The 24,359-nt window shown below is 45.1% G+C and overlaps 1 protein-coding gene across 2 annotated transcripts in view; it reads left to right on the forward strand.

The window, feature by feature from the left end:
* The window catches only part of KEL (Kell metallo-endopeptidase (Kell blood group)), a 554,418-nt gene that overhangs the window by 225,559 nt on the left and 304,500 nt on the right, over positions 1–24,359 (forward strand). For both annotated transcript variants that reach the window (XM_086929702.1, XM_086929703.1), the window contains exon 3: positions 24,118–24,327. In XM_086929702.1, the coding sequence (XP_086785828.1) occupies positions 24,118–24,327 (210 nt within the window). The remainder of the gene's footprint in view (positions 1–24,117; positions 24,328–24,359) is intronic.

Genomic DNA, 24,359 nt, shown 5'->3' on the forward strand with positions numbered 1-24,359 from the left:
ACATACCATACAAAACTCTTCCCTAGGTTGGCGAACCAACCTCCAACTTCCCCCATTCCATGACCCACTTTTTCCCAAACATTTACTTTAGTTAGGTCTTCGATCTCTTTGTGAATATTAGTTATATTCATAATGACCTTCTCAAGAGGTTTTGAATTGTCTGGAATGTAAGTGCAACATTCCTGGACCTTCAAAGCCTTACAGACTCCACCTTCTTTGGCTAGTAGAACGTCTAATGCAAGACGGTTCTGAAGCACCATGGCCCTTATCGATTGCATCTCTCCTTCCACCAGCATTAAGGATCTAGCAGTGCTGGCAGACAACCTGTCTACGACTGTTGCCAGTCGCCTGATTTTAACATCATTGAGGATCAGTCCTAAGAGAGGAAATGCAGCTCCAAATACATCTCCAACTAATTCTGCATCTCCTAGGTCTCTTCTCCCTCTTGTCGAGGCCTTGCCCTCGATGATCTCTAAGTCTTGAGCATGGTATATTTTGGGAAAGACAATCGCCAAGTAACATGATCCATACCAATTGTCAGGTAGTCTCACGTAAGCATTTCTTCCACATACAAAATATACATTTGGAATCACTTGCATTCCTTTCAAAAAATCCTTTGTGTAATATTCTAATTTGAAAGCATGTTCACAACTGACTTCCCCTACGAATACATTTTCGTAGTACGTTTTGCTTCTGTGAAGACATAACTTCCCTCTCTGCGTTTTCAATAAAGTCGATTTGCATCCTATTGAACGGACCTCCAGACCTCCCTATGTGACTCAATGCAACTGGTGTTCTTTTTCCTATGTTCAACTGCTGACAGGTCACGCAACGCTGGCACACTGCTTCTGCTGCTACTCTGAACTTAGGGTTGTACCAGGTTTGTCTAAATACTCTCAGCATGGCATCTCTCCCTAGATGTACTGGACCGTGTATCTGTCTGGCCATTGGGCTCACCATCTCATTGGGCAACACTGCTCTTCCATCTGCTGAAACCCAGAAATGCGCCTCACCTATCACATATCCTGCAGTTTCCCAAGTTTGCTTTTCAAAATCGGGTGCATTTTCTTGCATACATTTTAACTCATCCCAAGTGTCTACAGTTTCCAATATCATGGCTAATTCAGTTCTTACATTTATTCCGCCCACTTCCACCTCCATGAAAGAGTATCCTTGTTCTGCACAATACCTCGCGACTTCGACACGAAGTCCATATTCCTAGTGTGGGCAGTACATTTTACAACTGCAATACCTGCTGGACATTGCAAAGCTTCTAACAGCAAACGTACGAACTCTCCATTACGAATGGGTGAACCTGAAGAAGTCATGTAACCTCTTTGAGACCATAATTGCCCGTAATCATGAACTACCCCGTAACCATATTGGCTGTCGGTGTATATGGTGACTCGAATTTGGTTGCTTGCCAGGCAGGCACGCGTCAATGCAATAATTTCAGCTACCTGAGCGGAGTGTACTCCTTCCAGGCATCCGGCTTCCACTACTCCTGTAATTGTACAAACAGCATAAGCTGCTCTCAACTGCCCAACTTCGTCTCTTACACATGAGCCATCGACAAAGAAAACTTCATCGGGGTCAGTCAGTGGCTCATCCACGATGTCGGGTCTCGGTTTGGTGCATAGTTCAGTCACATCAAGGCAATCATGGTCTGTACATACATCATCATCAACGTCACCTGGGAGTGGCATCAAGGTGGCAGGGTTCAAAACAGAGCATCTCTTGAGGGTCACGTTCTCTGCAGCAAGAATGACTTGCTCATAGCACGTGAGCCTGCTATTGGTCAGATGCTGTGTTTTGGTCCTGGTCATTAACAGTTCAACAGAGTGCGGCACATACACCTCTAACTGGTGCCCCATGACTATGTTTTCGCAACGTTCGATACTGACACCTGTTGCAGCAACGGATTTGAGACATCCGGGCAACGCTGCGGCTACTGGGTCTAAGGTAGCTGAGAAGTAGGCAACTGGTCTACGGGCATTCCCATGGATTTGGACCAGGACAGACAAAGCACAACCCTCTCTTTCACAACAGTAAAGCAAGAATATTTTATCGTAATCAGGCATTCCCAGAGCAGGAGCACGACACAGGTCCTCTCTCAGCTGCAGGAACGCCATCAAACAGTCCTTGTCCCATGGTACCGGATCACTCACCTCCTTGTGCGTCAGTTTTTGCAAGGGTTTTGCTTTCAGTGAGAAGTTCGCTATCCACTGTCGGCAATACCCCACCATCCCTAGGAACATCCTAACCTCTCTCTGTGTTTTAGGCGCATTCATCTTCATGATTGCCTCTATTCTGTCTGGGGACACCTTCCGTTTCCCCTTCTCTATTCTGTGCCCCAAGTACTGCACTTCTGTCAGGCAGTACTGTAATTTTCCCGGGGACACCTTGTGCCCATTTGCAGCTAAGTGGTTTAGCAAAGCAATGGAGTCCTCCCTGCAAGCTTCTTCAGTTTCTGACGCCACCAGAAGGTCGTCTATGTACTGGACCAGAACTGACTTCTGGGGCAGCACTAGACTTTCAAGATTTTTCTTCAACAGCTGCTTAAAGATCGATGGGCTCTCTGTATACCCCTGGGGGATACGACACCATGTTAGTACGCGACCTTCCAGCTTAAATGCGAAAAGAAAATGGCTCTCCTTGTCCAGAGGGATCGAAAAGAAAGCCTGGCAAAGATCTATCACAGCGAACCATTCGGCTTGGAATGGTATCTGAAACAATATCACTGATGGATTCGGTACCACTGGACAACATGAGACAACTATGTTATTAATCTTTCGAAGATCCTGCACTATCCTGAATTTCCCATTAGGTTTCTGCAAACCCATAATCGGGGAGTTACACGGACTACCCACGATTTCTTTCAGTATTCCCTGCTTAATCATGGACTCGATCACGGGTTTTATACCTGCAATCGTTTCTGGAGTCAGTTTATATTGTGGTGTTCTCGGAAACTCAGCATGCGGTTTTACTATGATTTTCACTGGGTCCACTCCTTTGACCAGTCCAATCTCTTCCCCAGTGAAGTCCCACACTTCTGGTGCCACGGTCTCCCTTAGATCCCATGGGAGCTCATCCACTGTCAAAGTGGGATACAGTTCCACACATATTCTTGAGTTTGCGACTTTGAAGTCAGCATCATCGTCATTAGTTAATACCTCCACTCCCTGCAGGGTGCAGTATATTGTACAATTTAATTTACACAAAAGGTCTCTTCCCAATAAACATACAGGACTAGAATCGCAAACCACAAACTGATGCTCATCGCTGTATTTCCCTATTTTCACCTGTACTGGTTCTGTCAATGGGCTTGTTATTCTCCTGTTCGCGACCCCCACCACTTGGATTGTCTCTCCAGACATAGGCAGGCCTGGAACTGCGGCTGATCTTATCGTGGATCGGGTGGCTCCTGTGTCTACTAAGAATGTTGTGGGGCACCCTGCTACTTCGGCCTCAACGTAGGGTCCCCTTTGGTCCACATCTAAGGCTGCCCCGAGGGTACAGTCTTCTCTCTCTACTCTCTGTCCTGTTAAAGGATCAACGTAATAGCACTCCTCTCCTCCTACGAAAAGAGGCATCTGTCTATAGGTCTTTCCCGTTGTCCCTATTCTGGGTGGTTGCGGGAACTGGGCTCGCGGAGCTGGAGTCCCCCCTTTGACCACCTTTCCTTGGTACGGCGTTACCCCTCTTCCTGGAGTGCTTTGAACCTCTTCCTCCTCTACTTCTTGCTCCCCAATTTCAACGTTGTAGGGACACTCGCGTTTCCAATGCCCCACCTCGTTACACTGGTGGCACCGGGTCGTCTTTTTCAATGCTGCAATGTCTACCCTAGGTCTAAAGGTGGAGTTCTCCTCATTGCTCTTGTTCTGACTATACTGTTTCTTGCCCCCAGTCCCTGTTCCCTGTTGCTGTTGCTGTTGTCCACCCTTACCAGCTGACTGCATCTGCACCACCATCAGTTTTTCTTTTAGCTTCTTTGCCTTTGAGTCTATCTCATCACAGCAGTACCTAACATATCTCAGAATTTCATCCAAAGGTTTATTTTGCCAACAAATCAAGTGTTGCTGAATCATTAAACTAATATCCGGTCTCAAACCCAAGACAAACTTAGACACAAACTGCCCTATGTCTTTCGGGTCCATTACATCCAACCCGCTATATTGTTTAAACGCCATAGCAGTCTCTCATAATATTCATGAACTGTCTCTTTGGGTTCCTGCCTAGTTCGATCTATTTTGACCCAATCTATGTCCTGCATTGGCACTTTTTCTTTCAGCCAAGTCATCACTCTCTCGTATTTTACCATTACTGTCTCGGACGGTCCATTGGTCCGTGCATCTCTCTCTGGTTCTGCTGTGGGCCACTCAGCACTAACCTTACATGCTGTCCACAAGTCTCCTGGTACTACAATGTCGAACAGTGTATTCAGATCTATCCATAGTACTTTGGAGATCTTTACGAACCTCTCCACCTGTTTGTACCATTCAACTGGATTCTCCCTCAATTTAGGGAAGGAGTTGGTAAAGGCTGCTAAGTCCCCCCTACTCCATGGCACATGCACATAGTTCCCGTTTGCAACCTCACGCAAAGGGTATGCCTCTACTCTCTGCAGTCCTCCCTCTGGGGTCATCCCAAGCATGCTTCTCCTAACGGTCCCTTTCTTGGACCACCTTTCTTCCCATTTATCCAGCGCTCTCCATGTCCTTATTCCCGTGATCAGTTCCCTTATGTGTGTTTTTAATCCTATTGTTCTTCTCTCATCTAGGTCCTGATCTGAATAATGTAGCCTATGGTTACCCTGTAATGCTTTGGTCCTTGACAGGTCTACCATATATTTTCCTGCCAGTTCGACTAATTTCTCATGTGCCGCTCTCGCTTTCCGAGTGATGTCCTTTGCCATGAACAGTATCTCATCCTGCTCATACATGTCCATTCTCTCTAAGGGCAAGGTACCATCTACCATGTCATCTAGGTCTGATTTTAAGCTGGCAACATCAAGTCTCTTGGCTTTTATCTCGGCTCTCAATATGTCTTTCTTAGGGTGCTCATTGGTCTCCCTTCCGTCCCAGCTCCGAGTCCTACGCTTAGGCTCGGGGGAGTTAAGGAGAGTCCTCCCTTGTTCCCATCTTTCTAAGTCCCATGCTCGGCCATCCTGCCTTGGAAGGTGGTGAAACACGGGCCTGTTTCCCCCAATTCCAGTCTGTCCATTCTCTCTGGCCTCCCTTGCTCCATGGCCGGATTCTCTGACATTCTCCACCCTGTCGCTTTTCTCTCGTTGCCTAGTGTCACTCAGTATCTGGTAAGATCCTTCTCGGCTCCCCATCTCCCCAGGACTGCGTTCATGTCCGTAGTCACAGGGGTTATGGCGAGGCCTCTCGCAACTCTCGTTCTGTCCACTATTGCCAGACGCATAGTGGGCGCACTTAAAACTGTTCCTGTACTCCTGCGTTCTCCTATCCCCTTCGCTGTGAATTGGTCGGGACACACCCCCCCCCCCCACTCAGGGTTCCTGTTTTCCAGGTCTGGTCTACTTCCCCTCCTGGTATGACGAGTGTCTCCGCTACCGTCCTGACCCTTCCCGTCCCACTCCGGACTGCTTTCGTCAGCCCCACAGTGAGTCCGGGTCCTGCTGTCCTGGCTTTCCCTTCCAGCTTCTGCTGCTATGATGCTCTTGTGAATCTCTACTGCCTCATCCCATTTCTTCATGTACTCACTTAGTTCCTGAAAGGATTTCGGCTCCGATCGCCTCAGATCCTTCGGCCATCTTGGGCCCCCCGGATCTCCTGGTGGATCTACTGCTGTATGTACTGGGGTGCTCCTATCTCTCGGTCTTGTCAACTGACTTGGGGAATTGATTGTATCATTCCTCCTTGTCATTTCTGCTCTCTCCCTGTCCAGTCGTACCTGTTCCTCCCCTCTGGCTCTTTCTGGATCATAAATCGATACTATCGGACCTATAGTAACAGGTACTTGCAGGGCATCTGGCAGTGCGTAAGAAGTGGCACACTCCGTCCCTGGCACCCTTTGTACCACAAACCTTCCGACTACCTTCTGCACCGGACTAGGTTGAGACAACTCTTTACTTGCCGTGGGATCCCAATCTGTTGTGGGAAGCGGTCCATACTCCCCTATCCCAGGTCCCCCTTCTCTGCATGGCTCGACATTTCCTGTCTCTTTATTGTACGGGGGCGGCCTATCTGTTAGTAACCTATTTATCAGGCTGTCTTCTGTCTCGCTCTCATCGTCCTCCTCGAATGGGCTCTTATTTCCTGTCACCTCTAATACTGGGTACAGTTTGTTTACTTCAAGGTTATGCACTCTCCATCTTTTGGCATCCGCATCCCATTTGGCATCCTGCACTGCTCTTACCGATCGTTTCACCCTTTCTTGTCGTCTATTCAGATTCCTCTCGTGCGCAGCCCTAATCCATGCATTGAGAGCTTCAAACTGGGTCGGTCTGGGCATAGGTCTCATTGAGGTCATGACTGCTTTTAATCGGTGTAGCACCTCTAATCTGAACGTCCTGTACTTTGGAAACGTCAGTTCCTCATTTCCTTCTGTAATCTTACTCCACTCTGAAATCCACAATATAGTGTGTAACCCAACATTTGTCGCCATATAATAAGCCGGCGTACCCTCCGGCGGGGCTTCTTCCCCATCATAAGATCTCCGCCTCTCTCTTTTAAACGCTGCTCTTAGCTATTTAAAACATTTCATGATTAACGTACAATTTCTAGCCTCGCTATTCTGTTTACTTCCTGATGACAATCCACCAATCCTAGCGCGGCTTTGCTAGCTGGCCTATCACAGCGCGGTCTTGCTCCGGCCGGCCAATCCCAGCGCGGCACTTTCTGACGTCACTCGTCTCCGCTTCGCAGCAGCACCCCTCCTTTCTCAGCTCGTCTCCCGGTCACACATGCGTCCCATTCATACACCGAAAAATGACTACTTCCGACCAAGCCGTCACTTCTCTTGACTGTACGTCCACAGTCTATCTGTAATTGTCACCACAACTGACGAAATGTCTTCCGTCCCTCTGATAGGTTGCTTACACACAGTAACTTCCGACCAGCGTCCGTTACTCACGCACTCACTCTTACGTTCCCCCTATCTCGGTCCTGCGGGCGATCAATGGTACCTCATGACCCCCTTCACACTGGTTGACAATTACTCTGGATGTCCGATACACCCGAACCACTTAAGCTCTCCTTGAACTTAAGATTTGCACCGGTTGCGCGCGCTCACAACCTGTTCCGCAGTCACTCTACAGGCATTCAACTCCGCCAGACATTACAACATAGATACAACACAAAAACACTGCAATCTAACACGCATGACCCTTTATACTCACTCTCGACCGATACTGCTGCTTTTCTGTCTCACGTCATCCGGACCTTCTTCGGCGGGCGGTTCTTCCGGTCATCGATCTCTAGGGGCCTTGGGGTAATCTAACCTGGCCTAGATCACCTTCCTCAAGAAGGCAACCATCCTCTATAGCTACCAACTGCAAGGGCGAGATTTTAGATCTCTATCTTATCACTCTAGATCTAAACCCCGTTCTGGTCGACTGAACCTTTATTGCCTGTCATTAAGGAAAGAAAGTGCATCCAATACCAGGTTAACTTTGCTAATGATGGACTCGACTCAGAAAAACCACAAACTACTTCTAGCTTTTAAAGATTTATTACAGAGTCAAGGATAACTGCAAGTACAGACATCTCAAAATGAGATTTAAAAGATATATGGGCACCACTACAAACATGTGCTCTCGAAAGGCCCTCAGGTGAGCAAAGAACACAACTAGGACTAGTTCCAAAATTAACAGGGCTGCAAGCATAGACACAAATTGTGATCTCTCCGTCATTTACAAGAGGAGGGAAGGTTTCAGGTTAGGCTGTCCCTACCCTGCTCTAGATGGTATCCCTACTTAACAGAGTCCCAACCTATCAAAAGGTGTCAGCTGTGAATGACTTCCTAAGAAGATCACCCACATTTAGTCTCTAAGTGAAAACCTATGATCTCCAGTCATGACCCCTCTCTGCCTACCCATCCGCTCTCTGAAGGGTCCTCAGGCATCTGCTCTAACTCCACCCCGGGGTGCTGACCCTAATACAAAACACAACAACATTTGAGACGCCCCTCGTGAGACGCCCCTCACGTGGTGTCGATTCTGGCTTTTTCCATGATGATCTTCCTCTGGGCCTCGTGCGTTAGCGTTGACCTTGCTTCTCAGACTCTTCTCCGGCCCGCCGATACCCCCTAAAACATTCCTGAACCCTCCTCCATGTCTGCACCAGTCTCTTGAACAGAACTCTATTCATCCAATTATTAATTGGATCCCCCTCACATATGCAGACAGACATCCGTAGCTGAATCCCCATTCCCATAGACTTCTAACAGAAGTTGCAACTTATTTCCTGACACAGCTCGGCCTGTACCAGTACGTGCAAATCAGAAACCCTTTCATCACTTCAGGCCTACAACAATTCTCGCAAAGGTCAAACTAAAATAACATGTTAGCATCTTATTGTTAATTAATAAAAACACATCTATGGAATATAAATCCAACGAATAAACCAAATCATTATAGTATTAGTGCAATCCATGTCAATGCAAAGGTGTATACGTTTCTAAACCCTTCTGGCCTAGCCATAAGGCCCGTTCCCTTCTATGCCTTGCAACATGACATTCTTCTATTAGCAGCTACATAACATGGATCATGATTAATCACATCTAATAAGGTTATACATTTTCACGCATTTCTGCATTAGTTCCACTCCTGTATGAAATCTCTAGATTTAACTACACATTCGAAATATAGGTGAATATATTTTCAGCACTCATAGCATTTCTCTTATAATTTGAGCGTACTACTTGTAACTTTGGTGTACTCATACATTTTGTTCAGTTTGCGCTCTCTCATGTGCCTGGCTTCTGGTCTTCGCCCAGGCAGCAGCAGTGGTGTTCTTGAATTAGAATGCGGGGTGGGCTCCCGCTCCTTTTAGCATCCTGGTGGGGGAATCCCCACGTCGGGATTCCCTCGAAGGAAATCACCTCTGCGTGCTGCGGAGCCCACACGCTCCTTTCTGAATAAAATTGAAGCGCTCTTTAAGATAAAAGCAAAATAGCTCACAGGGCACAGAGGGAAGTCCAAGGGTCCAAGCAAAAATGGTCTTCCAGGTCGAGGGGGGCAATGCAGGGCCCAGGGACCAGCACACAGGGCCCTCCAGGAGGGAGGCAGCCCCTGTGGCAGTTCCTCGTGGGACCCAGCAGCAGCTAGCCCCCTCCATCAGGACAGGAACAGAACAGGAACACTGAACATTTTCATGGGGTCACAGCCCCTACATTTATACCACTTTTCCCTTTGTGTCACAGCACAGGGCTTGGGGATACCAGTCAGAACTGTTTTTGGGGAGCTTTAAAGCACTTTGTTTTGCTCAGCTTCTCTCCTTTGTCAGGTGGGGGCTCAGACATCAGACGCGCCACACGGGGGGGAGCCAGCATTGTGGAGGGAAGGCACAGCCCTATTCAGGTCCCAGGTGCAACTCCTCCCTCCCATCTGCATGCAGATCTCTCTATTCACCACTGGGCAGACTCCCCCTGGCTCCTGGAGCCATTCACACCTCCCAGCCCATGTCACTCACAAGCCAGACATGCAATTCACATCAGGCAGGCAGACACACAGTACACAGCCATGCCAACTTCTAAAAGTGGCTTTTCTCGACCAGTCACCATAAATATGCACACACCATTACGCCAAATTTATTCTCACGAGTTCATACATACTAAACTCCCCCGCACTCCTCCCATACCAGGAATTACCAGGGACACACATATCCCCCATGCATTACTAATAGAGGGCAGGCCAATCTCACTACAAGCACTCAGAAAGCGCACGCACTTTACACTGGGCCACAGTGCTAAATTGCCCAGAGATCCAAAATCACTACCACCATGTCAGAGCTTAAGGCAAAAAGTTCAGGGGTGACCTGCCAAAAGGGCCAAGTCCAACACTAACATATCATGACATAACGTAACATGACATGACGTAGGCTTGGGTGGCAAAGCATCAGAAGATAACATAAGATTGCCTAGGGTAGCATGGCATAGCATTAGATAAAAGAGCATAACATACTAGAAGTACATTTCGAGTAGAAAGGTGTTGTTGTCATGCCCGCAGATGGCCCATGAGTTTTGGGAACGAGTATAACTTCATAGTCATTGGCCAAGCAGCAGGGTGCGGAAGGCCCTTCCGTTGAGGAGCACAGCGCCCTCTGTGGTAGAATAGTTTTCAAGTTTTCCATTGCATACTATCCTTATACTGGTAGACTTCATTTTGCAAATTAAATCTGTGTTGCAATTTGGTACAAAAGACCAGTTCTCTACAAATACAAATTAATATATTCAATTTTATATTTACAAAACGAATTGAGGTCACAGACAACACCATCTGAAGTAGCAGTCAAGCCCTCTGAATATAAAAACTTAAAACTGTACTGGTAGACACTGCTTCAGCTACGTTGCAAAGAAATTGCAGATCCTTTAACAAGCACTGGCAATGTCAATAAGTATGGTTTATAACTGTAAGTGCTTTTCTGTCACTCACACTTTTAGGCACTCTTCAAGTCATCACACATGCACCCTGTCACTCATCCTCATCCATGCAACAAAACATCCATTCTTCATCAAACTGACTCATTCTTGCATTCATCCACTTACCCATATGCAAAAAGCAGACGCGCAAACTCAACACGTTTATGCAAGATACATTAAAAGAAGAAACATGGAAAAAAGTGCACATGCCACCACCTACATTTGCATGCATATGTTTGCATTACAAAAATTAAATAAAATATGGCAGCAGGCACCCATCTTGCAATAGTATTGTATACAATGTATTGCTGTTTTAAAGTTCCACCATAACTGCTACGTTTATGAAGGAATGTGCTGGTCTTTTTGGATCGGTAAAAAACATTATGCACAATACCATTCCAAGATGGCCATTTAAAAAAACACTGCACCGGACGGCCATTTTAGAATGCTAAAGAGTAAAGAGTTCACATTTCTACTGTTCCAAGATGGCCAATATGTTGCTATAAATATAACAAATATTGCAATGGTAGCAAATTAGATCAGCCTCTAACATTCACCCTAAATGGCTATGGTAACAAGAGATAGAATGAGGCATTTTGAATGCACACATTTGTTTCTTTGTCTATACAATGCCAGATTTTGGTTTATTCACAGCCTGACAAAGTGCTGGGAAAATGCTTGTTGGCTGTTCCTTTATGCAGCTGATGCTGGTGGAACTCAGCTACCATCAATAAACGAGAATCACTGCAACTCTAGGTCTGTTTATGGACCTTTGTCCTTTCTAAAGAAATGACTTGTGTGTGATCCATTACCAAGTATACAATGCTTGAAACATTGTGTGCATCTTGGGAGGATAAAACCTCACACCATGGACAATACCATCCCAAGATGAGCACTTCGATTATAAACAGTGGCATGCTTTGGACAATACCATTCCAAGATGAGCACTTCGATTAGAAACAGTGGCACGCTACGGACAATACCATTCCAAGATGAGCACTTCGATTAGAAACAGTGGCACGCTACGGACAATACCATTCCAAGATGAGCACTTTGATTAGAAACAGTGGCACGCTATGGACAATACCATTCCAAGATGAGAACTTTGATTAGAAACAGTGGCACGCTACGGACAATACCATTCCAAGATGAGCACTTCGATTAGAAACAGTGGCACGCTTTGGACAATACCATTCCAAGATGAGCACTTTGATTAGAAACAGTGGTACGCTATGGACAATACCATTCCAAGATGAGCACTTCGATTAGAAACAGTGGTACGCTATCAACAATACCATTCCAAGATGAGCACTTCGAATAGAAACAGTGGTCCGCTACCGACAATACCATTTCAAGATGAGCATTTCGAATAGAAACAGTGGTCCGCTACCGACAATACCATTTCAAGAAGAGCACTTCGAATAGAAACAGTGGTCCGCTACCGACAATGCCATTTCAAGATGAGCACTTCACTATGGACAATACCATTCCAAGATGAGCTCTTTGATTAGGAACAGTGATACGCTACGGACAATACCATTCCAAGATGAGCACTTCGAATAGAAACAGTGGTCCGCTACCGACAATACCATTTCAAGATGAGCACTTCACTATGGACAATATCATTCCAAGATGAGCACTTCCAATAGAAACAGTGGTCCGCTACCGACAATACCATTTCAAGATGAGCACTTCGAATAGAAACAGTGGTCCGCTACCGACAATACCATTTAAAGATGAGCACTTCACTATGGACAATACCATTCCAAGATGAGCTCTTCGATTAGGAACAGTGATACGCTACGGACAATACCATTCCAAGATGAGCACTTCACTATGGACAATACCATTCCAAGATGAGCACTTTGAAAAGAAACAGTGGTCCGCTACCAACAATACCATTTCAAGATGAGCACTTCGAATAGAAACAGTGGTCCGCTACCGACAATACCATTTCAAGATGAGCACTTCGAATAGAAACAGTGGTCCGCTACCGACAATACCATTTCAAGATGAGCACTTCACTATGGACAATACCATTCCAAGATGAGCTCTTTGATTAGGAACAGTGATACACTATGGACAATAGAAGAGAAATGGGGGGTGCACAGCTGAGTTGAATGACGTTATGAAAAACGTTTGGGATGGGTTCTGGGTGCACTCAAGGGTGGTGTTATCCGTCCTAACACCAACAAGTAATAACACTATGGACAATACCATTCCAAGATGAGCTCTTCGATTAGGAACAGTGATACGCTACGGACAATACCATTCCAAGATGAGCTCTTCGATTAGGAACAGTGATACGCTACGGACAATACCATTCCAAGATGAGCTCTTCGATTAGGAACAGTGATACGCTACGGACAATACCATTCCAAGATGAGCACTTCGATTAGAAACAGTGGTACGCTATGGACAATACCATTCCAAGATGAGCACTTCGATTAGAAACAGTGGTACGCTATCAACAATACCATTCCAAGATGAGCACTTCGAATAGAAACAGTGGTCCGCTACCGACAATACCATTTCAAGATGAGCACTTCGAATAGAAACAGTGGTTTGCTACCGACAATACCATTTCAAGATGAGCACTTCGAATAGAAACAGTGGTCCGCTACCGACAATACCATTTCAAGATGAGCACTTCACTATGGACAATACCGTTCCAAGATGAGCTCTTTAATTAGGAACAGTGATACGCTACGGACAATACCATTCCAAGATGAGCACTTCGAATAGAAACAGTGGTCCGCTACCGACAATACCATTTCAAGATGAGCACTTCACTATGGACAATATCATTCCCAGATGAGCACTTCGAATAGAAACAGTGGTCCGCTACCGACAATACCATTTCAAGATGAGCACTTCACTATGGACCATACCATTCCAAGATGAGTACTTCGAATAGAAACAGTGGCCCGCTACCGACAATACCATTTCAAGATGAGCACTTCACTATGGACAATACCATTCCAAGATGAGCTCTTCGATTAGGAACAGTGATACGCTACGGACAATACCATTCCAAGATGAGCACTTCACTATGGACAATACCATTCCAAGATGAGCACTTTGAATAGAAACAGTGGTCCGCTACCGACAATACCATTTCAAGATGAGCACTTCGAATAGAAACAGTGGTCCGCTACCGACAATACCATTTCAAGATGAGCACTTCGAATAGAAACAGTGGTCCGCTACCGACAATACCATTTCAAGATGAGCACTTCACTATGGACAATACCATTCCAAGATGAGCTCTTTGATTAGGAACAGTGATACGCTATGGACAATACCATTCCAAGATGAGCTCTTCGATTAGGAACAGTGATACGCTACGGACAATACCATTCCAAGATGAGCTCTTCGATTAGGAACAGTGATACGCTACGGACAATACCATTCCAAGATGAGCTCTTCGATTAGGAACAGTGATACGCTACGGACAATACCATTCCAAGATGAGCTCTCCGATTAGGAACAGTGATACGCTACGGACAATACCATTCCAAGATGAGCACTTCGAATAGAAACAGTGGTCCGCTACCGACAATACCATTTCAAGATCAGCACTTCGAATAGAAACAGTGGTCCGCTACCGTCAATACTATTCCAAGCTGAGCACTTCACTATGGACAATACCATTCCAAGATGAGCTCTTTGATTAGGAACAGTGATACGCTACGGACAACACCATTCCAAGATGATCACTTCGAATAGAAACAGTGGTCCGCTACCGACAATACCATTTCAAGATGAGCACTTCACTATGGACAATACCATTCCAAGATGAGCACTTCGAATAGAAACAGTGGTCCGCTACCGACAATACCATTTCAAGATGAGCACTTCACTATGGACAATACCATTCCAAGATGAGCTCTTCGATTAGGAACAGTGATACGCTACGGACAATACCATTCCAAGATGAGCACTTCACTATGGACAATACCATTCCAAAATGAGCACTTCGATTAGAACCAGTGGCAGCGCAGGAGGCAGTGCACTGCAGATGAAATAAGCAGCCGGTAGTTCTTGTCTGGGATTTTTTTTTAAATTCAAATGACTTGCCGGGGCGCAGACACAGGAATGCATTCATTTTCAAGTCGATATGCACATGTGAGTATGCAAATTGCCGTTACTAACAGAGCAGCAGAACCCATTAAAAGGGCCCGACAGGTAACTAAACCTGCAAGGCTCTCCTGACAGAGTCTACCAAAGATTATCGTGGTGAAAATCTTCCTCCTCCAGGGTTTGCCAAGAAACAACTGAGACCAAAATCCTTCTTTACTCCATCAAGCTGTGAAATTCAGTTAACAATAGCCCTATTTACAGGCATTAGGACAGCATATTTAAATCTACCCCTAAAGAACTATTGGATTTAACATAGGATTTTCACAAACAGTAAGTCAGGCCTGCGTCCTTTATTGCTACTTCCCATAATAAGCAGATTGGGCCTGTAGCCTCTGACATAAGCTTTTTTAATGATCTTGGTGACTCAAGCCTACTGTATGACCCAAAGCATTCCCACGAGGCAACTATCATGACACAATTATAAAACTACAAATGTGCACAAAACCACTGTTACAACCCTTCCTAGAATGGCAAAGAAAGGAAGTTCAAAGAGGAAATCTACCCGGTGGGTTTGTCACAGTGTATGGTAATCTGTGAGATTCCCTTTAACAAAGTACCTGTCTGCGGTCTTTAAGACACTGTAATGACAATCCGCCCACAAAGGTTTATTGACTGGAATGGTTTTTCACAGTAAGCCATGTCTATTGCCTTTGTCATAACTTTTCATGACGAACCGTTCAAACCTATGGCCTTGGTCAATGGCTTGTCACTGTAACCAGAACAGTCCTTCTGTGCTTAGCATAAGCCTTTTCACAAGACAAAAAGCACAACACAGGCACTTTTTTCAGTGAAAGCACACTGCTTCTTCCCAATCAAAGTGTGTACTCCGGGTGTTCAACATTTGCCCAGAACCAATGACCCCCAAGTAGTGCTTCTTAAAGATCTTTTTCTGTTGATCCCATAAAGTCTAGTAACCACTGCGCTGTCAGCCACACCTAAAAATTCACGGTCAGGGATGTCTATAATTGCACCCAGGTCCTCTGATGCAGAAGCAAACAAACACTGGCAATGCAAATAGGTCTGGATCTAATGTGCTATATGCAGCACTCTCACAGGCACCCTTGTCACCCTGCAGTCATAGTAACAGGGCCACTGGAAATAGACACGCAGATCCAAGAGAGAGAGCACCTGCTTGCTCTGGTGCAGTGGGGCATGGGCACTACAAGAGTGAAGGACAAGAGGCACAAAGGCACTTAGGGCTGAAGGCGAGAGCTGATACATTCAGGACAAGTGCCAGCAAGTGCCTTGTGCACCAGGCAAAGTGTCCCAAACAACAACAGCTGATCCACTGCACGCCTTTGAAGGAGGCCCAGCTCGGACTTAGCGGGAGTAAGTTAAATACTCATGAGGCTGCTGAAGTTTGCACATTCTAAATGAAACAGATGCAATATGTAGGTAAGACAAGCAAGACTGCATTACTATAATCCAAACAGGATGAGACAGAGGCCAAGATCACCAGCCTTCTCTCAGAGTCAATGAGGATATGGGAGAGGATGTGGTGTAATGGCCAGAGCTGCCGACTATGGAAGTGGGGAACCTGGTTTGAGTCTCAGCGTCGGTTCAACAGCCTGTGATCCTGGGCAAATCACTTTACCTCCCAGTGTCTAGCAATACTGATTATGTTCTTGTGTAATGTAACTGGTGCTCATGTAAAGCGCTCTAATATCTTAGGGTAGAGATCGTGCTATATAAAAACTGCAACCACAAAAAATGAAGAATTTTACGAAGTCTCCTAAGAGAGAAACAAGTGCCAGAGATCTTGTGTGAACGTGCTGGCAGAAGGTAAGATCAGCGCTGACAGTGACACCAACATTTATTGGTCACGACTGCAGGGTAAGGGGCAGGCCAAGAGCCAGTCAATACCCAAGGGATATTCAGGTCTAAAGATGATTCCCCAGTGCCAACAACACCTTCATTTTGTCTGCATTGAACTTCAAAAGGTTATTGTCATCCAACATGCCCCAAGTTTAAGGGGAAAGTCAGAGTTTTTTTCCATTTATTTGTATCTGGAAATGAATAACATGAACCTAGTTTAAAAAGTAAAGTCAAACACATATATTGAAACAACTAAAGGGGTTTAAGAACTCTGCAAGGCGCACAATAATAATTAATACACCAATGCCCAGTACCTTTAGAAAGAAAAAGTCTTTAATTGAAACTTAACTAAACATGCATTTACAACTACTCACAAAGACCGAGAGCTCTGTACACCACCCGTGTAGAGATCTGTGTCAGAAGATGCCTTAGTGTTAAACATGGTATGGCCTCTCCCTTCACCAAGGAACGCACAAAGGCAAGTTCTTCCCTTTGGAGCTGCCACAGAGTTCACAATGTAAGACCCCTTCTTGCTGCATTTATCCAAGAGTGCACAGTATGAAAGCGGACCCTTGTGGTAACGAAGCAGAGCAGCGAAGGCTTGTGGCAGCCAGGACGTGTGGCCTCCAGATGCAGAACTGAGCAACACACAACAGTAACACTTAATCAATCATTGCCCAACCAATGTTTTAAAAAACACAAAACAAAAGTACAGCTAAATATTAAAACCAAAATGGCAAATATATACTCAATTTCAGGTGGTATCAAAAACCGAAATCCCCTTTTTAGAGCCCTCCCAAAATAACCAGGGTGTAAATAATGTACCCTAAAGAATTATCTTGAGGAGGGGGGTTAATCCTGTAAATGTTGTCTGCTTCCCCGTTATCTATATGGTACTGTGTGACAATTTGCTCTCTGGTAAAACAAAATGCGTACTGAGAAAAGAGTGATGCTCCTATATGGTCCTATTTGAAAAATGAGGAATTTTGCAGCTAGCAAAGGATTCTCCAGGTGACGAGGGGCAGCATGGGCGAGCTCTATCATTACTCTGTAGCGGCTTGAAGCCTTCGGACATTTGTTTGCGCTTTATAAATTGCAAAATCAAATCAGTGTAGTGCTTCCAGCCACCTCTTTTCACCGGTTGGCTCGAGGAGGACTTTGAGGGGGGCATGGGCATTGAAACCCCCATGATTTTGATAAGCTAGCTTTCTTTATCTGAAAACATGAGACGGGGCAATAGATGCCCGTGATTCCCTATTTCAATGGCTGGAGGAGAGCGTGCAGCTCACGCGCCTGTCCCGCATCCTCACGCGTAGCTCTCCAGGAGGTGGAAGTGAGTAGGGGTGTCCCTTTTATGTGTCTAGCCCCCAGGTTGAAGGGAGTGTCATGAGTTTAGCAGTAGCTGGGAGTCAGCTGTCTCCAGTTTCCTTGTGCTGCTCCCCCTTTGCTGCTGAAGCCACTGTGAGCCCAGTGCTTCTGTCTGCTTTGCATTCACAGCTCCTTCAATGGAGTAGGAAGGTTTGTTTCTGTCTATATGCATTGGAAACAGCCAGTTCCATCAGGGCAGCCTTTGAGAGAAGAGACACCAGACAGAGGCCTACAGCCAAGGAATGGGCAGTGCAGGGCACCCTCCTGAAGCAGAGGAGCTGCAAGACATTCTGATTCATCCTGAGCCTTGTTCTTCTCAAGTGCTCATTGGACATTATGGGATGTCCTCCATTGCCAAGAAAACAAGAGTGATGGCGTCCCTTTTGGTAACTGTTTTTTAAGGAACTCTGAAACCCCTCCCGGAAAGCTGCCCTTTGTTCTGAGGGGCCTCCTTTACAAGTTTGAGGACAGGTTGGATTTTGAGTGGCTAGCTGAGTTAAGCTGACCATCACAGTTTCTGAATATTTGCTGTCCCTGTGAGACAGGTCACACTTCACCTTCTCAGTTGAGTGAGCTCAGCACACGCGCTAAGACTGACGAGAGGTAGGATACTCCCCTGGAGGAGTAGGGAATATGCCGAAGGACTTAGTAAGACAGTGATTGGTCTGCTGAGGCTATGCCTTGTTTCAGGCCAAGGGCTCCAGGCCAGCTGAGCCATGCACTGCAGGGAGGACCCTTGAGTCATACAGTGTGCAGAGACTGCTACGGCTGGCCAGCCCAACCTAAGATGGCTGACCCAGAGAACACTCTCCCCTCTATGACCTCACATGTCTCATATAGAGGTTGACCCTTCATAACCTAACTTCATCAGCCAAGTAAGAGGAGCGAAGAAGCTGTCAGGGTTAAACAATGCCAAGGCTTGTTGTCCTCGGTCTGCACCCGCGTTGCCTTCAACACAGAGGTGCACAAGCGTACGTTCACGTTCTGCCCTCTTCCTGGGCATAAGCCCCACACATGGACTACCCTCAAATTAGTTCCTCCGAGGATTCTTTCCGAGATGGTTGTAAGTCTGGTCAGCACCACAGTTTTTTGCTGGTTTTCCGGCTTCACGGTTTGCACATGTTCCATATGGAGGTCTTTGCGCCTTCTGTTTGCGTGGCGCGTTCATGGACTCGCGCCCTGCTCTACTGAGCCCTGCTGCCTCGTCTGTCAAAACGTCTTCCTCCCAGTTTGACTACCCGTCCTTACCCTTTGCTAATCCACCATGGACTGGCCTTTTTATCCATATATAACGCAATCCACGTTTTTGTAGTGTTTACAGCCTTTAGTGTTCTCATTCTGGAGAGAAGCGTGGATCCTTTTTCTTTCAGTAATCCCCCCTTTTTCATGGATATTTGACTGACTTTTAGATTCTCGTTTGAGTATAGTGTACATTTTGGGGGTTCCAGGTTTGATCTGTTTACACAGACCTTTGGCCCTTTTTCTCTTGATTTCACTTGTCATCAGCACATGTGAGGATTCAAATACTTGTGCATTTTAGATTATACACCAAGTAGACACTGGACTAATGGAGACCCTCCTTTCATTTTCAATGTAGTGCCGGAAAAAGTGGCAACATAGTGTCCTGCAGAGACTCCCAGATACTCACAGGGCTCTAAGACTTGAAATGCTGACAATAAAGAACCGAGACTTACTGGAATGCACAATAATGATGGGCTTTTGAGAAGACATTATTTGCTCTTGTTTGAATGATACCTGAAAAAGCGAGTGGTAATATCTCAATCTGTCAGATCATTGAGATCTAACAATTTACGCCTCTTGATTGCACCTCGCTTTCGACGATCCAGAATGGGCGGCAGAGGGTTCAGCGTAATGACTGCTAAACTATGGAACTGCCTCCCACTCGACCTCAGGTTCTGCCCGTCTGAGTCCATCTTCCGTAGTAAATTAAAAACATGGCTGTTCTCCAGATTATGATTCTAGTCCTACAATCGGCCTGATTCTCTCCTTCATTCCTGAGTTTCTGTTTTAGCGCCTGGACACCCCTCCGGGAGTAGCTGCGCGCTGTATAAGCTACTTAAATAAATAAATAAATACTTAAATAAATGAAACAAACCACACCTTATTCATAGGCCCTTTGGTACTGGTGCGATTTCTCTTTTATTGCTTCTCTTGTCTCTGACGACTGTACCATCTGGACGTCCTTTGCATCCTTTTGGCGTGGATTAGATATGACTCCAATACATGTCCCCTGATCCATCCTGTCTTCAATTCCTTTTTTTGATACATCCTGTTTGCATTCTTCAAGTCAAGTCAAATATTCTTTTATTTGATTTCATTAAAAAATCACAAAAGGGTGGAGAAAACACCATAGATAAAACATGCATAAAATATACATTTTTGAATTTGAAGAATCGGGAAAAGACATTGAAAAATGTGCCAAAAAGCAAAGAGCAATGGTTAAAAAAGTATTTTAACCCGTGCAAGCAGTGCAATAGAGGGGGTTCGGGCTGAATGATCTGAAACTACTTAAGTTGATCGGCAGATTCTATTATGTCCAGTTCTTTTGCCGCGTTTTTCAAGAAGTTTATGGCACTGCAGGACAGTGAGATTGATGATCCTCCGAAGCAATGATTCACTGCGGCTTTACAAGATCTTAAGTGTTCCTTCCTGAACACCTCCCGATGGACCGTTTTGCGGGTTTCTGCTAGGGCAGGGCAGATGCATATTAGATGCAGTCAAGACTCATCCCCGACCCCACATAGGCCGCATTCCTTTGTTTGCCATGAGTGTTTCCATTTCGGGGTTAGGTCCTTCGATGGATATGACCCAAGCCGTACTAACAAGAAGAAGTGCTTTTTCTGGTGAGGAAAATGATCTTGCAAATAGGGTTGGGGTTGCAGCCTTTTGTATGTCTGTATCACGGTCCGGGCATGGGATTTTTAGGTAGAGCTGTGTTGTCTAATAACAATGAGTACGGTTCTATCGCTTTGTTGACCGCAGATTTAAAACCGAGGTGGATAGGAGCAGTAAGCCAAGGCTCTTCTAGCTGCAAAGCCGAGAGCGAAGCCTTCAGAACTTTGAAGATTTAAATATTAAGCCTGACTTGATTTTCGATCTCTATCCAACAATAGTGAGCAAGTGTGTTGTCCTCTGCGTCCCTCATCCTCCAATAGTACTTAACTAGTGCGCCTTGTCTGTCTGAGATCTGGTTTCTTAGGCCGTATTCTAGCCAAATTTGAGCTTGCGGGATGTAACGAGGGATTGCAAAACAATTTCTTGAAAAGGATTGACTGTGCTATGTTCAGCCCTGTGGCATCTTTGCCATTCAAGATTTCTGTACCATATGAGATGGAGGGAAGGAATTTTGCTGCAATAACCTTTAGTAGATGGCCGGTAGAGCAGCCTGTGAGCTTCTTTTTTAAGATTTTAAAGGCGAATAGCAGCTGTTTAGATTTTATGCGACCTTGGTCCAGGTGTGTCTTCAAGTTGAGGTTGCGGTCAATTTAAAAGCCTAGATATTTATACGAGTCCACCTCAGTCAGAGGTCGCTTGTCCAACGTCCAAGTAGGTTTTCGGTCTTTCACTGCTTTAAGATGTTTGACAAAGCGCATCACCTTCGTTTTTTAATGATTGATGATTAATTGAACCGAGGTGGTATATGCTCCTAGTTTGGTGATTAGTCTTTGCAAACCAACCAGTGTTTGAGCTAGGAGAACGAAATCATCAGCTTATTGAAGGCTGGGTATACGAATGTTGCCAAGTTTGCATTCTTATTTTCAATGATGCTTTTATTTGGATTCCTTAATAACGAGCAGAAAACATATATTGTGTTTGAGGCAGATGAACCCTTGGTAACCAATGCTATTTTATTCATGAATAAGGGTTATTCGACAGATACTACAATTTGTGGGCTAGACTCCTGCAATGGACAGACTGTGGCGGGAAAACCCCAACCTAAAGTGAGCTTCTGTGCTCTGCCGCAGTCACCCAACTGATTACTTTTGACATACCTCATTTTATGAGAGCTCGTGTCCTGCAAAGGTGTTCTGTAGAAAAGGCCAACCTTGTTACAGACATTCTGAGTATCCATTCTAGGCAGTGCTTAATTTGTGAATATATAAGTACCACGGCCCTTGTCAGGAGGCCTCTGCAGCTTGCACCACCAATTGCCCCTGCCAGCGCTGCCAATGACAGTACCAACACAACTACTAAACATCATCCTCTAGCAAGAGTGACAATTCATAGTATTCTAAGCACCCAACGCTATAAGAATGGCGTGGGTGGCAGGCATTAGCAATCTTAATGGGTATTGAAATAATAAACAGCTGCTGTTGTGCTTATAACTAAAATAGGCAGACAGCACCACCATGTGGCAGACTGTCAAAAGCCCAGTTACTGATAAATAGGTGCTGGTGCTGAGCACCTGAAAACCACCAGGTCAAATTAAGCACTGATCCTGGAGCTAAGAAAACAGGACCATGTATCTACCATTCCTGATTTCTTACTTGTGATCCCCAATCAGGGCCTGCCCAAGTACAAAGGGACCAGGAATGGCTTCAATAAAACTGATTAAAGTACCAAGAATGGGACAGGTCTCAATATGTGTTCATAACTTTTATAAATATGAATGTAATGAGGAAACAAGACATGGCATTAAAAATTGATTTACCGCTCAATGAAATTGTTGCTATATTTCAATTATACCCAAAATGGATAATTCAAATTTCAAATTCCATGGTGAACAAAAAGGAAATGGATGGAGGGGTTCGGCTATGTCCAAAGCGAATGTGTGCCGAGTTGAACGAGACAAAAAGACCTCTTTCAGACCTCTGGTGGATCACTGTCGGGTCAATGGTTTCCTGACTAGGATGATGCTTCATAAGAGGCGCACACATGGATCAGCATTTCAATAAATGAGAAAGTTTGGCGAAAGGAGTACCAATACCCAAACTTACACAGCACCTTGTAAGATGCATCTGTAAGGGCTGCGGTTGCGTGTTATCTTTCCTCACCTAATTATATCTGTTTAATTGACCTCAGATTGATCCAATGGAACTTTTATGTAGTACAGTTCAGAGACACAAAGGCATAGCGGAATCAATTTGTCTCTTGACGGATCATACACAATCTGCAATACATATGAACAGTGAATTATGTCAGATGAGATCCCCATGAGGCCACATTCCTAAGCTCAAAGCTTGGCTCTTCTCTGTGGGGTGATAAGGTCTTGGCTTGGGGATGAGTACCATTGGATTTCCTCCTTTAAGGCTGGGACACTCCTTGCAGTGGAAGCACACCTTATAATTGTCCCATTAATTAATTCATTAATTCATTCATTCATTCATTTAACAGTGGAAATCATTCTTACAAATCCTCAGAGAGGACGTGAGGACCTAGTCAAAGCAACTTTCAGATATCTGGTGGCTCTTAGAAGTGCCCGTCAGCTACACAATCCTATGCAAACACTTGTAAGTTCACATCAGCTAAAAAACAATCTTATCCATAACCTGCCTAAGGTGATCCCACCTGGATCTTGAGGAGGACTTCAGCACAAGCTGTGCACAGACACACAGGGCCCGAATCACAGAACTAACCTAAGACAAAATGCTAAACTTACTACTTTTGGTATTCAACAGAAGTTAGGATATTGTCTCAAGTTTGTCTTAAAACAAACTTAAGACAGACTTAAGACAGACTTAAGACAGGCTTAAGACAGACTTAAGACAGACTTAAGACAGGCTTAAGACAGACTTAAGACAGACTTAAGACAGACTTGAGACAGACTTGAGACAGACTTAAGACAGACTTAAGACAGACTTAAGTTAGGATTTTGTCTTAAGTCTCTCTTAATTCTGTCTTAAGTTTGTCTTAAGTTTGTCTTAAGTCAAACTTAAGACAAAATCCTTACTTCTGTGAATACCAAAAGTAGTAAGTTTAGGATTTTGTCTTAAGTTAGTTCTATGAATCGGCCCCATACTGACACACTATTATCACAAATGTTTATCGGTGATGCCTTTGTCATTCTTGTTAAATGCCTGTTTTTTAAATGCTTGCACACCATGGCTCACCATCGCTAGACAGATGCCTTGTGACATTATTGTAGGTCCAGATTTCCGCTTCTAATGACCGTGAGTAGACCTAGTAGCCCTCTCACAAGCTGTTCTCTTTTTTCTCTTGCAGGGTTCAAGCCGTGTGAAACCAAGGCATGTAAGATGCTCACAGAAAGATTTCTCAGTTCTCGAGATCTGTCTATTGACCCTTGCCAGGACTTTTTCGGCCATGTCTGTGGAAACTGGGATAGAAACGACACCTTTGGTTTAGAAACAGGGTCAGCCAACACGTTTGATGTGCTATGGGAAGAAAACCAGCTCCTGCTGAAAGCATTGCTAGGTAAAGTATGAAAAATAATTATCTACGAATAC

The sequence above is a fragment of the Lissotriton vulgaris genome, chromosome 7 (genome assembly GCF_964263255.1).
Source record: "Lissotriton vulgaris chromosome 7, aLisVul1.2, whole genome shotgun sequence".
In the NCBI taxonomy this organism is placed as follows: domain Eukaryota; kingdom Metazoa; phylum Chordata; class Amphibia; order Caudata; family Salamandridae; genus Lissotriton; species Lissotriton vulgaris.